We start from the raw sequence: 14,607 nt of genomic DNA on the forward strand, positions 1-14,607 counted from the left end.
ATATGGGTGGATTGCTCAGTTTCTGCTTATAAGTGAAATGCAAACAGAAAAAAAAATAGCCATGAAAAGAAATGTATCATAGCTTCCCCGTTAGTAAAACCAAAATAAAACCAGGCATGTTCTAAAGCTGAATATAACACAAGTTGTGAAACATCCTGGAACTGACAGATGGAGAATGATATTAAAGTGCCAGATATTATCACTATTACCTCATCAGAGAGACCACTGAAGGCGTCAGTTTAAGACTGTCCTTATCCTCTGTAACACTCAAACTCTTTAACTTTGTTCTTCCATTTGGCGTTCTGCCACCCGGCAGGATTTGTATTCAGCTTTGCATTCGGCAGGAGTGTGTTCGCAATATTGCTTCTGCATACTGAATATGGCTCCAGCACAGCTACACATTGGTGGGTTTTGTAAAACTTCATCTGGAGGAACAAGGAATAGGAGGCTTCTGATTTTGAAGTAGTGTACAAGAAATTGGTAAAACTCTGCATGTAATGTTGACAGAGCACGTGTCTGATTAGTGCCACTGTTCCTGCAGAGACGAGGTCATCACGGCATTTGAAACAAGGGCATACTGTCATGCCACAGCAGTGACCCAAGAGTGTGGTTTTCACGGGTGGGACTGTTCTTGAACACAACAGGGAAGATGGGACAGTTCTTCGTTTGTTGATCCTTTAGGAACCTCAAGGGTCATCATCACATGTTTTCCACGGTGTAATCTCATAGCTTTTCACAGTTATGTGGTTAGCTGCCCATTCTTACTCAAGGAATGAGCAGTTTTCATTTTCTTAGACAATCCCACTTTTTCACTAGGAAGGGGCAGGATGGGGGAAGGCAGGCTCTGCGGTGCGTGGCAGAGAGGTGAGCCAGAAACCTCATCTGCAGGTGTGGATCCTCCTTGTAGAGGGCCACAGCTCTGTGCAATGGACTTACTAACACTGGCATGTTCTCTGCAGGCAGGTCCTTCAGGTGAGGGTTTCTGGCTTAGCATCTAAAAGGGAACATGTACTGTTAAACAAACTTACTTGCTGCTTACACCTGGTTTTGTGAAGGTAGCCTGGTATTCATCTGATTTAAAAATTCAGAAGACAAGCTGAATTCATGTGAAAAGAAAAATACTGTTTTTTTTTTTCTACTGCACCACCTCATTTGCAGTCCTCAGGATTTCACTAGTGAAGGGCTCTCTTGCAAATATATATATATACACACGTGTTTTGTATGGGGATACATCCAGTACCATCCAGTTGGTGTCATGTTATCTGAAAACACAGTGTATGTTCAGCACCGGAGCTAAAAGTGAATCACAGACTGTTTAAAAATGTATGTTGTTTAAAGATGACAAACATAGAATGTTCTGCAGTATCTATCTGATAATATTTGAAGCTCATATGAAGAGTTTTTAATAAAGGAGAGAGCATTTGAATAATAGCAATTGTATTATATTTTACTTGGGGAAAAGTAATTAAAATTACAACCTTTGCCCTGCTTTCAGCGGTAGATACTTTGCAAGTTCATTCAAAATAAGAGTTGTTAGGAGTTTCAAATAGTGGTTTTTTCCTTTCTAGAGCTCATAAAATCATTAGGATGCCTATTCTTATTAAAAAGCGGTCTTGCTTTTCCAGCCTTTCATGAGGGGGTTTATTCCCAGCCCTGATGCAGCACCACGAGGTGCCGCCCCACAAAAACCCAAGGCGTTTGCAAGCGGGGCAGCATGGGGCACACACCCGCACTGAGGGTCAAGCACTGCAGACAAGGTGAAGGGAGGGGTTTGGGGAGGGTTTTGCCTCCCTCTCCCCAGCACGCGAGGGACCGGGTGGGTTTCCATCCCCTGCCCACTTGCCTCACGCTGGCCGAGAGGGCCCAGGGCAGCCCATGCTGCCGCTCCCCGTTCCCCAAGTGCTGCCCAGCCCAACAGCTGGATCCAGAGCAAAACATCTGAGCAGCAGTTACAGCTTCACGGGCACAACTGTTTTGATACGGGTTGTCTGCTAGAGGCAGAGATAATGATAGCTTTCAAGGCTAATATGTTCAGCGAGGAGGGGAGCTGATACTGGAGGGAAGGGAACAAGTACTCAGTAGCAATCTTTAAAAATATAAATGTCTGCCAGGATTCAAATTTCAGCCTTCAATTGATTTCATACACTGCGCTGTCTCTGCTCCTCTCCTCCAGTGCTTTAGTAGTCATTAAATGAACTTGAACATGTTTGTATCGATAACCCTTTTTTACCAAAAGCTATTCATTTCTAAAGCAATATAAATACAGGTATAATTGTGATGTCATGTTGTCAGAAGCCATTTCAAATACTTTTCAGAGACACATGTACATGTAAAGTGGTAAGTATGCCATAACTAATGGTATTATTAGTTTGATTTACTGCCAACCAGTCAGCTTTACAAAAATCAATCCCCAAGCTCATAAAATATCTCCCTAAAATTGATAAATCTTTACACTATCAATAATAAGAGAAAAGGTGAAGTTACAGGTTTATCTTTTCTTTTTCTGTGCGTTACTGGTTGAAAGGTATCTTACAATTTGCTGTGATATATAGGAGTATGTGTATGAGAGAGAGACAGGTTATAGAAGTCATGAGCTATAAAAAGTTTTTAAAAAAATAAAAATCTGAGTGATCTTTAGACAATTCAGATGACATGTCTAACAAAGACTGTCAGTAGAATAAATGTGGTTATGTTAATATATTGAACCATTAACACATGTCCTTATCGTAATGGAGCTTACACAATGGTAGTTCCTGTCAGATTCCATTCAATACATATGGCATGTTTGTCTGATGCACGGAAAGACAACTATATCTATTTCATTTCAGCTCTGAATTGACACTTCAATTTTAAATCACCCACAGAACACCTTAGCTTAAATCTGAGCTTCTCCCTGATACTCTTTGCTATTTGTCATGTTTCTGTATGAGTATACTGAAAAGACGTTACAGGCAATCTGCTGTAGCGTGTGTGTGTATAGTACATTTGACCTCTGGACAAGAAAGGAGTTTCATCCTCCAGTGCTTTTAATTCTTATCCTTGCAGAGACTGAATTTGTTGCTTGCATTAAAATAGTATGTCTCGTTAATGCTAAGAAGCGGTGACCCACATAGCACAATAGATTCGTTTGTCAATCCCGCGACTTCCGAGCTTTCCATTCATATATGTCTTAGCAGCAAATCAACTCAGAAATCATTTAATCAGTCTATCAATGCATCCTTCTTGTCAGTCATCTGAATCCTGAAAATTCCATTATCTCATTGGGCAGCAACAGGAAAAATAGATTTGGACCTAATACTAGATATTCAAACTCTGAAAACTGCAGTTCCCAAATTCACAGCTCACACACACAAAAATCCTAAGAGGAAAAGTAGGATCTGGAAATTGTCTTGAATTTTGAGGATATTCATGTTCTGATCTGATTCTAAACTTCAGAGTGCAAACCTGTCCCTGTTTGTTAGCATTTTTGAAATACTCTACACGCAGTTACAGAAAGCAGTGCCCTTTTGTTCCCCCTATAAAGAAACAAGCTTTCATTGCTTTTTGCTATTCCCACGGGCTGAGGCTAGAGCCCGAGTAGTTTATAACAGTCAGTGTTATGCAAATGTCAATCATATCCTTACTCTGTTTATTTCCAGTATTTACATGTTTATTTAAGTATTTGCCATTTCGTTTAAGCCTTATATAGCCAATCAGGCCAACAGAGGTCTAAAGGAACAGAACACTTTATTAGTGATATACTTACTGCAGTTTTTTTCCTCTTGTAGATGCAAGATTTACGGAATACAGAAGGAGCCCAATATAGTTCCCATCCTCAGATGGCAACCATGAGGCCAAGGGTTCAACCTGCAGATATTAGGCAGCCAGGAATGATGCAGCACGGGCAGCTGACTACTATTAACCAGTCCCAGCTCAGTGCACAGCTTGGTTTGAATATGGGTGGAAACAATGTTCCTCACAACTCGCCCTCTCCACCTGGAAGCAAATCTGCAACTCCTTCACCATCCAGTTCAGTCCATGAAGATGAAGGAGAAGATAGCTCTAAGGTAGGCTTAGATGCTAGGATTACTATGTAAATGGTGGATATTTTTAGGACCTGCTAAATGAATCATATGGCCACAGTTATTAAGGTGATACCTTATACGTTGTTGGTTGTTGACTCAAGTGAATAAAGGGTTATGAATACAGAACTTACAGTTTCCAGTCAATTCTTCAGGCAGCTTGAGTAAATGACATCATTCCTCTTCGTGAGAGCAAACTGGAATCCTGTACAACACTAAAAGGATAGACATTCCTTTAGGACTTTAATATAAAGGTTGAGTTTTCTCACTTCTCACATAGAAGGGATGTTTGTTCCCAGTTAAAGATCAAGTTACTGCTATAAAAAGTATGAACAGTCTGTACAATATGCTAGTCTTTGCTACTTGGTCACAGGATGAGTAAACAGAACATCATAGCAACCAGAACAGAAAGATCCTCTACAAACTTTAAAAATCTTACCTTGAAAATCTTGAAGACCCATTATGCATTTATATCTGGGAGGTGCTGACACTTCAGCATGACATATTTAAGCTTCATTTTAGTGTCAGTACAGGCATGAAGAAATAATAGTAATTTAAATAATAAACAAGACATTTATTTAAAGGATAAATGTCAATTTATGTAGCAGGTTTTGGATGCAAAAACCTCCCAAACCTCTGCAAATCCTGAAAACTTCCCCCAAAATACACAAGTATATTATCTTAATTTTGCAGACACAAAAGCTGAGACGCAAAAAGATTGGAACTTAGCACAAAGTCATCCCATAAACCAGGAATAGAGCATATTGAAATTGAGAACCTCTTTAGCTCTATTTTATGGTCACTACAAAATAGCAGTCCTGTTACAGCAGTCCTGTAGTGCAGTGAAGATGTTGTACCATGGCCATATCTTCTGGGGAAAAGTTGCAGACTTGCGAGGAACGTGAAGAAAACATATTGTGAGTAACTGAGGCGGTATTATCCAGTCAAGAAATGTAAGTCTGATTTGTTTTCAAATTATATTGGTTTTCATGCCTCAAGCTATAAAATAATCATGTAATTGGAGACATATGTTTTACTACATTTTGAATAAATTCTGATTCAAAAGTTTTATTTCAGGACTTTCCCCTGATTTCACAAACTTTAGGTTTTAAAAATTACTGAATAATTCATACATTTTAAATGAGCACTTCCTTACTGAGGGAGACTTTAGAATACAGCTATGTAAAAATAATTCCAGGCAGCCTTTACTTTTTCAGAATAATTTATTTGCTACTCCTGTTGCTTTGCTAATGTTTTTACATATATTGGTGGGAGTGTGCAAGATGCTCTAAACTTCTGGAGGAAACATCCACTCAAATAATTAAGATATCCTTTCTGCTTCTATCAAATATTTCAGTTATTTAACCCATATTTTCCATGTACCTTTTCACTGCAACACTTCATGCTAGCAAAAGTGTAGGGTTGTGGTTTCATGCAGACAGTACTCATCTGAAGCTAATGTTTTCCATAAAGAAATACTAAGCACTGCAGACCAAGTAAAACTTGGTCCTTTCTTTGTGGAAACCAGTTTGTACGGTGTTCAACTTTTTAACAAGCCATGTTATTCTGGAAGACTCTTTAAAATTCTCTCATGCTCAGTCTAAGCAGAAAAAGATGAGAAAAGGCACAATACACAACACAAACCTAAGAAAAACACTTCAGTATTCTGAAGTTGATTTGTTGCCTTAAAATTCTTTGATAATTATAATTTCTCTGCTAAAAGAAGCATTTTAAAGGATATTAAACTTGGTTAATAATGTTAGAGGGCTTAAATTAGTCTCCAACTAGTAGGGATCAAAATGCGAGCTTAATGGGGGCAGATGATGCCATACCTGTCTTCTGTGGGATTTCTTAGGTCTTCCTGAAAATGCCTGAAGTTGGCCTCCATTGGAGACAGGCAGTGGGCTGGCACGCCTGATCCGATGCAATGGTTCTGCTGTAGTTCCCTCCATAAAAGACAAGAGGGTTTGAATAATCAGCGTAAGAAGCTAGTGTATTGTAGTTTATGATTTAAACCCCTCTGCTGTGTATCTTTCTCTCATGCTGCTCTTCTGGAAGCTGCTGATGAATGGATGTGGATACTTAGAATAAACCAGCTTTCTGTGGAGATCCTTTTCCGCAGCCACAACAGTATTAAATTTTCCCAGAGCTGCTCTGGAGGCTTCTTCTCACTCCGAAGATCCTCCTCCCCATGTAAGAAGGCACTAGATAGTGACAGCAAGAGACAGAGCAGTCATTCTGTCTCTTGTGAGAACCTCTTTTACCTGAATATAACTTTGCTAAATTTGGAGTTTTCTCTTTGTTTTATAAACTCTCATGTAGATGTGTGATATTACTTAATAGATCAGGGCCAGAGCTCATTATTCAGTCCTTCAGTAGAAATGCACATGTTGCAGTCATGTAGTAGCTGCTGGAGCTCACCACATTTGCGCAGCTTCATGAAGTCAGTAAGATGTTCCTGCCATGAGGACTGTGTAAAAAACAACTGAATTCACAGTATCGTTAATAGCAACAGTGACGTTCTCCCTATTTAACCAGCAGGAGAAGATGTTTGCCTATGTACCAACATTGATTAAAAAGACAAAGTACGTTTTCAAATGGAAAATCACCTCAGTGCCAGATGACCTCCCTTAGTTTATATCAGGTGAACACCCAGCCTAACACTTGAAAGAAAAGCCACTGGTCCTTTTGATAGCAGATTTGGTAGAGAAATACCTAACAACTATACCTAGTTCTATCTAGAGAAAAAAATACAGAAATCTCAGTGTCCTGTTCATGTTTGCATGAATTTATAGAAAGAGGATGACAGAAGGTATGAATGAATGCATACATTATATACATTTGGACTAGAAATATAATTGTGTCCCTAGTGAACCACTGATTTCCATGCATGGAGGAAATGACCATTTCAGCTTAACGTACATATTCCAAATGCCAGCAATAAGGAAACTTAACAAACTGATGTCATCGTTCGTGTACTGAGCTTCTTGGATGTTCATTCTATGGTAAATATTCAAATTGGTGTAAGCCTTATCCAACCTACACAGAACTAATGCCAGCAGCTGATGAATTTTTGTCAGTACTCATTCTCATAAAGGCTCTTTCATATAGGCCTCTTGGACTTTAAACGTCATATATTCCCTTGCACAAAAAAGGGAAAGGAGCTGCATTATAGACGGCTCAGTTGCCCTGCACACTCTTGCTCTAAAAGCAAGATAAATGAGGTTGCTTGACCATAAGATCAGTGACAAAAGTAGCATAATTATAAGGCTATGTATATACAGTCAGAAAGCTGCAAGGTCCATGGAAATATGAAATGTAGTCTCAGACCAAGGATATTGTTTCTGCAAGTGGTGTACATCCCTAAGTCTCCTTAATTCTTCTAAATCTAATATGTGGGACTATGGTTAGAAGAAGAAAAAAGGGAGAACTTAAAAATCAATAGTTACAAGTAACTATAAAAACATTCTAAACAAAATGGCCACTTACCACACGCTTTATTCCGACCACCTCAACATTGGAATATTACATTTATGTAATTCTTGCCATAATTCATACTGTTGGATCGTTAAACATGTATTCGGTTATTGCCAAGCATAATTGTGAGCTGCTGGAAGCATTACTGGTTTGCAAATATGTATTTCTTCATAGATGGATAACACGGTTTTCTTCCATGCTCATTTGAATATCACTTATAAGAGAATTTCGAATAATGTATTTTAGAGGGGAGATAGTGAGAGGACTGCAAGTAACAAGAATTAACTAACAGAAACACGATTACTGAAGAACTGCTGCAGCATATTCTCTTTATGTGGTAGAGGTTTTACAATATTTACTTTATATGATAAGAGTTATAAGTAGAATTCTATGTTGTCTGTTCAGCCTATTATGCAGATGGTGCTTGATTAAAATCTATTTTAAACTACAGCGATTACTGCAAGATAGTGTGCATAAAACAGCTCTCCTAGCTCCATTAAAGGCTTTGGTACTATTGCAGTTTATTTTAAATATGCTTATAGACATTTTCCAGCTTCTCAAGGGACATTTAGATATCAACGATGTGCCTTACTTGATAGTTTTAAATCCTACACTAGATATTCTTGTGATCTATTATGTGTGCAACATGGTTAATGTACACGTTTTTAAAGTGAAAGATTATTGCTTTCTTGTGATAAATAAGTTAAATACATCACCATAATTAAGCAATAAGCCATGACAGGAGGTGGATTACCATGAGCTAACTACACCTCCAGGGATTTTGAGGCACAAGTCTATGCCTAGCAGAATATATATGGTTTTTATTTTATTTCCCATCTGTCTCTGCTTTGGTGGTTAGAACTGGAGTCTATGAAGCTGATAGACTGATGGGAGCATAAGGTAGGCCATCATCTCAGCCATTTGCGAGGTTATTAGTACTGGAATTCTGGTATTCTTTTTATTTTGTTATTTTCATATAAGACAAACAGAATTTCCCCTGTGAGTACTCTCTTTTTAACAGTGGGGTTTTGAAGTCTCTTGATCATTCAGGTTGGAGAATAAGATTTTAGAGCTATTCTCAGAACAGCTTACCAGAAGACTTCTTACACACTTCTTACACTTTCTGCAGCATATCACCTGGTTTAAGGGTAGTTTAAGTAATGTGGTATCCTAATATACAGAGAACTTTAAATCTCATTGGTCCAAAAATACTCTGAAAAGAGGAAAACTTTAGCAAATAATAGAGGTAAAATTTAAACTATAGACCAAATTATTGTCAAACCTCCTTGCTCATGGAGTTTGCACAGAACTGTCTGAAGAGTTTAGACTGATATTGCCAAATTAACTCGGAAGTCCTAGTTAATTACCATTTAGCTGGTTGTTTTGTGCATCCTGTAGAATGAAATAATAGCAAGAGACTAAAAGTTGGATAACTTAATAATGGGTAGCACACTGCTTCTGTTTTTGCATATTTTCCAAAATGCTGCAAGTAGGCTCCATGGCCATTAACTTTGTATTAAAGATGCATCTATTGTAACATAACACTCAGGAAACAAGCAACTTCATTTTCAAATTGTGGTCATCACTTTATTGCAGTGCTTAGTAAACCACAGAGATCCAGGCTGTTCACTGTAGTCACCTGTGCCCTGTTGGACACCACACAGTGATGTATATAGAAAAATAAAAATATTTTTTTCTCAAAAATGAGAATTTCCAGCCATTTTCCTTATGCAGTTCTGCTGATTTGAACACCTGTGTTCTCCAGTGTCACTTGATATGCATTATTAAAAAATAATAAAAAGATGTGATAGAAGTCATACCTAGTAGATCCTTAGCCTAGAGCATACCTTTTATGCTCTTTATCTTCTCATACTTCAAAACACTTACAACGCACAGTACTCTGGCCATGCCAACAAGAGAAAAAAGCCTTTGAACCCTCTGGTAAGATCACACATCATTGCTACAAGGTATAGTGAATTAAGTGATCCTATCAAGAGAAGCTGCTTTGTCATGGAGCTCCAATCTGTTGAAGAATCAGGACAGTGTCCCTTTTTGTGCTCGTAAGTCACCTTAAAAAGTAGGGTGCTTTGGTGATCGGGGCCTCTGAGCTAGTGGCAAAGCATAGTTGCATTTAACAAATTTGCAGAAATGCTCGTGCATTTTTTTTCAGGTGGTACACAAATAATGCACATGCACTTCTCTTCATATACTATTCCTCTTTTACCCCTTTTCTCAAACCATCATGAATTTGCTTTTACATGAGCAGAGGAAAAAACTATGCAGCTAAATCCAGATGGATCAAAACTGATCCTCTAAAGGGGTCCAAACTGTCTGTACTGGTAAGGCTTTGTTTCTTCAGATTTTAATTAGAAGGTGTGCAGGGGAATGTCTATAACTTGAATCATTTTATTCACAATCAAATTATCTTCAAATTCCCTGGAAGATGTACCACAAGTTGCAGTAGAAATTGATTTGAACACTAGACTGGGGGAGTTCTGGGAAAGGGTGAGGATAAGGGAAAGGTAGATATGACAGTGTTCCTGCTGTCTGCAGGTGATTCATGTGGTTGAACTGGTGGTCAGGATATAAGGAAACTAATTTCATTTGAATTTAATCATTATATGCATGTTATAGCCATTAGCAATAAAACTTAGAAAAGGTGAAAAGATGACCAGATGAACTATAAATGAGATTATAAAAATTATATGAAAGCAAAATATAAAGCACTTTGCAGAAAAAAATTACATAATCTGAAATACTTATAATGAATTTTATACGTGACACAGTGTCAACATTTGGATTATCAAAGATGGCAACTAAAATTCCATTTTTGCATGCAAAATCCAAAATCTCTCTGTATCACAGAAACTGTAATGATGGATGGCCTGAATTAAATTGGCTTTTTTTATAGTGCTTTTCTAATTTTGTGTTACAGGTCAATGGTGGAGAGAAGAGACCTGCTTCAGATATGGGAAAGAAACCCAAAACTCCCAAAAAGAAGAAGAAGAAGGACCCAAATGAGCCACAGAAGCCTGTGTCTGCCTATGCATTATTCTTTCGAGACACTCAAGCAGCCATCAAGGGCCAAAACCCCAATGCTACTTTTGGTGAAGTCTCTAAAATTGTAGCTTCAATGTGGGACGGCTTAGGAGAAGAACAAAAACAGGTACAAAATGTGCTGTTGCTCAGAGGCTTTGTTTCAGGGAAGTGTTATCAGGGTCATCTAAGCACTGTAGGCAGCTTCTTTTGTTTGCTGGGATGAAACTTGAATATGTGCCATCTCGGGAATATGATTTAAAGAGACTAAGATAAGGAGAGTATCGTTTCATTTCTTCTGTATGAAACCACTAAAAGAGTTTTTTAGTTTTGGGGTGTGACACAAGCTTTAGGATTATATTTAGGGGTTTTATGCTGAAATTGGTGGGCCTAAGATTTTATGATGGCATTGCCCTGTCTATGACAGTGTGGTGTAGGAGGACTTTGCTGCCAAAAATCATATCTGTACAGCGGGACCTGACACATATCCGAGCTCCCAGTTGCAGATGTTCCCTGCTCCATGATGCCAGAAGGGGAGCTGGGCTCACACCTTCTCCTGACCCATCTGGCTTTTATGAAAGGAATTACAGATGTGTTGACCCAAAGAGACCTATGGTGGACCCTGGCAAGTCGACAGTGTTCTGGGGTATCCTCTTGCACAGCATACATGTAGGCTGTGGAAATCACACACCGTAGTTACTTCCGTCCTCCATGGAAAGGCCTTGGTTCTGCAACAAGGTCAGCAGAGCTGTATCTGAACCTTTGCAGAAATCCTTCTGAGTCAGTCAGATCCTATGTAAAAGTGGGCAACTCTGGGTGAAGCTTACCACGTTCATGAGTTTAAGGTGGTGACAGTTGGCAAATAGCATTCATCCTTGCTGTAGCACACCATTGCTTTTCTGTTGTTATTGGTTGCATTTTTACTATCTGCCAACAGAATGGATTGGGTAGATAAAGAAATGGGAACTTTAAGAAAGAAACAGATGTAGAGAAAAAGGATGTGCCGAGTGAGAGTTCTATTGGCTGCAGGCCGGGGGGTTGATGTCAGCCCAGAGGGAGGAAAAGTACTGGGGCAAAACTGCATCTCATTCATTCACACTGAGCATATTATTATTACACAATTATAGTTAATAAAGCTAAGAATTAAAAGGAGAATATTGCTATGATTTTTTGGTAGGTAAAATCATTTGGACTTGAAAAAAAAAGGTTTTGTTTGCTAATGAGTGGATGGTGTAGGTACATCTAGATCCCTGTTAAAGATAACAGTGTAATAAGAATCAAGAGTTGGTACTCATTGACTAACTAAGAAAAAAAAGCTTATTCTGTCTAGTATCCACCATTGAATAAGGTCAGTATTTGGAAGGTTTAGCTGGAGGAAAGGTAGCTTTCTGAACACAGGGGTCAGAGAATCACTTGGCCTGGCACATCAGGGTTATTTTGTTGTGTTGTCTCTTCTTTCTGCCTTTTTTAATATGTCCAGCAAAGGCCAAGGTTATGTCCTTGAGCTGACAGGTTGTTTAGACAGCAGTTCTCTCATAGTCTTACTTTTTGGGACCGTGATGGTGAGTGTTCACTTTTGACTCAGAAAAAATACTGACTATGCTGTTAAGTTCACAAGCAAGAGGTTTTGATGCCATTCCTCCTTGTCCTGCTTATCTGCCCAGAATCACTCCCCATGTTGAAATCTGCACACACAAACACATACCTCAGGAGCGCTCCAAGTAGTTAGATCTGTATCTTGGACCCATCTTGCTTGCCTGTGCAATTGTAGATTCAAATTTTCCTGAAATGGTGAAAGGCAGAGACCGGGACTTCTCAAGAGTTTGTTAATCTAGTTAATCTTACATCTCTGTAGTGATGACACCAAGCAAGATCTTGTGCTTGGTTTTCTCCACCGTTTTTCATAATGACCCTTAATTTGTGGCTGTTGCAGTGGTGCAGTTTTTCCTTCCATAATATTTGCTCCGCTTACAAAGCAGAAAACTTGACTTCATGAATAATAGTCCAAGACCATATAATGGAGATGATAAACCTAAAAGACTATAAAATGCACATTTCCTTTGAACTTGTCATGTTAGTAGTACCAGCAGAAAATTGAAGTCTTTCCACAGAATTCTGTTTAAGAAAAGTGCATAAAACCCTAAAATTTCCAGCTTTAACTTGGATTTCCTATTCATGGTTGAAAGCAATAATTGAATAAGTCCTACACTGGAACAGCAGAACAAAATTTATTTTCCTTATCTCTGTTGTCCTTAATTTAAGTTGGAACACAGCAGAAAGTTGTGTTATGGAATCCACATGACACAACCATGAAAAAACGGCTGCAACTAGATTTTTAAGCCAATTATTCCAAGAGTTTGGGTTAGCATATCTTTGTTGCTCTTTGACTCATTTTGCCTATTCATTATCATCTATTAAGCACATTGTTAAAACTCCAGGCCCAGGCCCATTCTAATCTAGCACTGTACAAAAAGAATAAAAGATAGTCCCTATTTTAAAAAATTGGCAATCCTATTTTCTAGAATAAATTTAAACTCATTCTTTATTCCATTAGGGATCTAATAGTACAAAGTAATGATTACAAGACATCTTAACTGACTAGATAGTCTGTATTTTAAAGGCCTAATTTTTCAGATCCAGAGCATTAGTAACTGTTATGAAACCTATGTCTCTAGTAGGAAAATTGGACTCTAAAAATACAAATGATTAATGTAGCATTTGGAATTTGGCATTGAAGAAGCTTCAGAAATTCAAAAATAGTTAAATAAAGAAACAATAACATCATTAGAGGAATACTTTATTGATGAATTATACTTGCTGAAAAGGATTCAATTATCATAAAGCTTCTGGCTTTTATGTTTTGGAAGCTAATGCTTATTCTGGAATTTAAATAGAATTATGTTTCCAAATTAAGTTTCCTGAATTGGAACTCCTTTTACTATTTAAATAGTAAATATAAATGAATCAGAAAGTAGAACATAATGCACCTATTGAGAAAGAAGAATAACCTCATGTTTTCATGCCAAAATGAAATCTTCTTTGTTCCTACGACCTGAGCCAGCTTTTTCTGAAATGCATAGAATCCTTCTCGTTTATTCCTGAAGATTTACCATAGAATAAATAAAGGTACTGAAACTCAGTACAGTGATGACCTAAGGGCAGTATATGTATGTCCAAGCCTTTTCAAAAAAATTTTGATAACCTGACATGTTAGTCTGTAGCTTGAAAGGGTTTGTGCAAGAACCACATATGTTTTTCAAACTGTGAAGAAACTAGGAAAATGTTGTTTGAGAAAATAGGATTTGAATGAAATAAAGGAAACGTTATTATGAACTAGATGATGGTGGATGCCTTACTGAAGTTAGGGGGGAGCTATGCTTAAAATGTATCACACTCTGGTGCTCTTACCATGAGAATATTGCCATTTATTAGGTTAAAGCAGTGTACTTCCACTCTCATTTTACCATATGAAGACATTTGCGTTTTTGGGTCATATGCTCTAACTGTTCCCATTAATTTCTAAGCGTACAAGGGCCATTTGCAAACAATGCTGGTGTGTGTCCGTGTTTTGTTTGTCCAAACCTATCTACACAGAGTAGTCTAGAAATTAAAGGGACTTTAGCGGTCATGGTGGACTTTGTCATGGTTTCTTCTCAAATTCTGAATTGGTACAATAATTGCACATGATCAGAAGCAGGGACTGTGCATTTTCCTTCATTTTTCACTGTAAATGTTTTCTAAAACTGTTCAGACTAATGTACCTGTGAATGGAAAGCAGCTGTAGCAGTAGTATGTTGGGGTACATTCTCCTCAGTGCCGTAGCCATAACACAGGGATATTTTCATTGGCTTTTCTAGTTCATCTCTTATGAACAGAAAACACTGTTTTCTCCTTAGTTAGTACTATACTTCTGTGCATCCCATTTTTATAGCTTATTTATGTACATCTTTGCCCTTTGCACACATTTTTACTGCAAAGGGGAGAAAAACAGCCCCCGGGAAAGAGGGTTCAGCATGCTAAACGGTCGAGTCTC

The 14,607-nt window shown here is 38.1% G+C and overlaps 1 protein-coding gene across 1 annotated transcript in view; it reads left to right on the forward strand.

Annotated features, from left to right (window-relative positions):
• TOX (thymocyte selection associated high mobility group box) overlaps positions 1–14,607 on the forward strand; it is a 226,640-nt gene that overhangs the window by 177,463 nt on the left and 34,570 nt on the right. The window contains exons 4-5 of the mRNA XM_072851257.1: positions 3,768–4,046; positions 10,474–10,704. Of these exons, the coding sequence (XP_072707358.1) occupies positions 3,768–4,046; positions 10,474–10,704 (510 nt within the window). The remainder of the gene's footprint in view (positions 1–3,767; positions 4,047–10,473; positions 10,705–14,607) is intronic.

Source organism: Ciconia boyciana, chromosome 2 (assembly GCF_034638445.1).
Source record: "Ciconia boyciana chromosome 2, ASM3463844v1, whole genome shotgun sequence".
NCBI lineage: Eukaryota > Metazoa > Chordata > Aves > Ciconiiformes > Ciconiidae > Ciconia > Ciconia boyciana.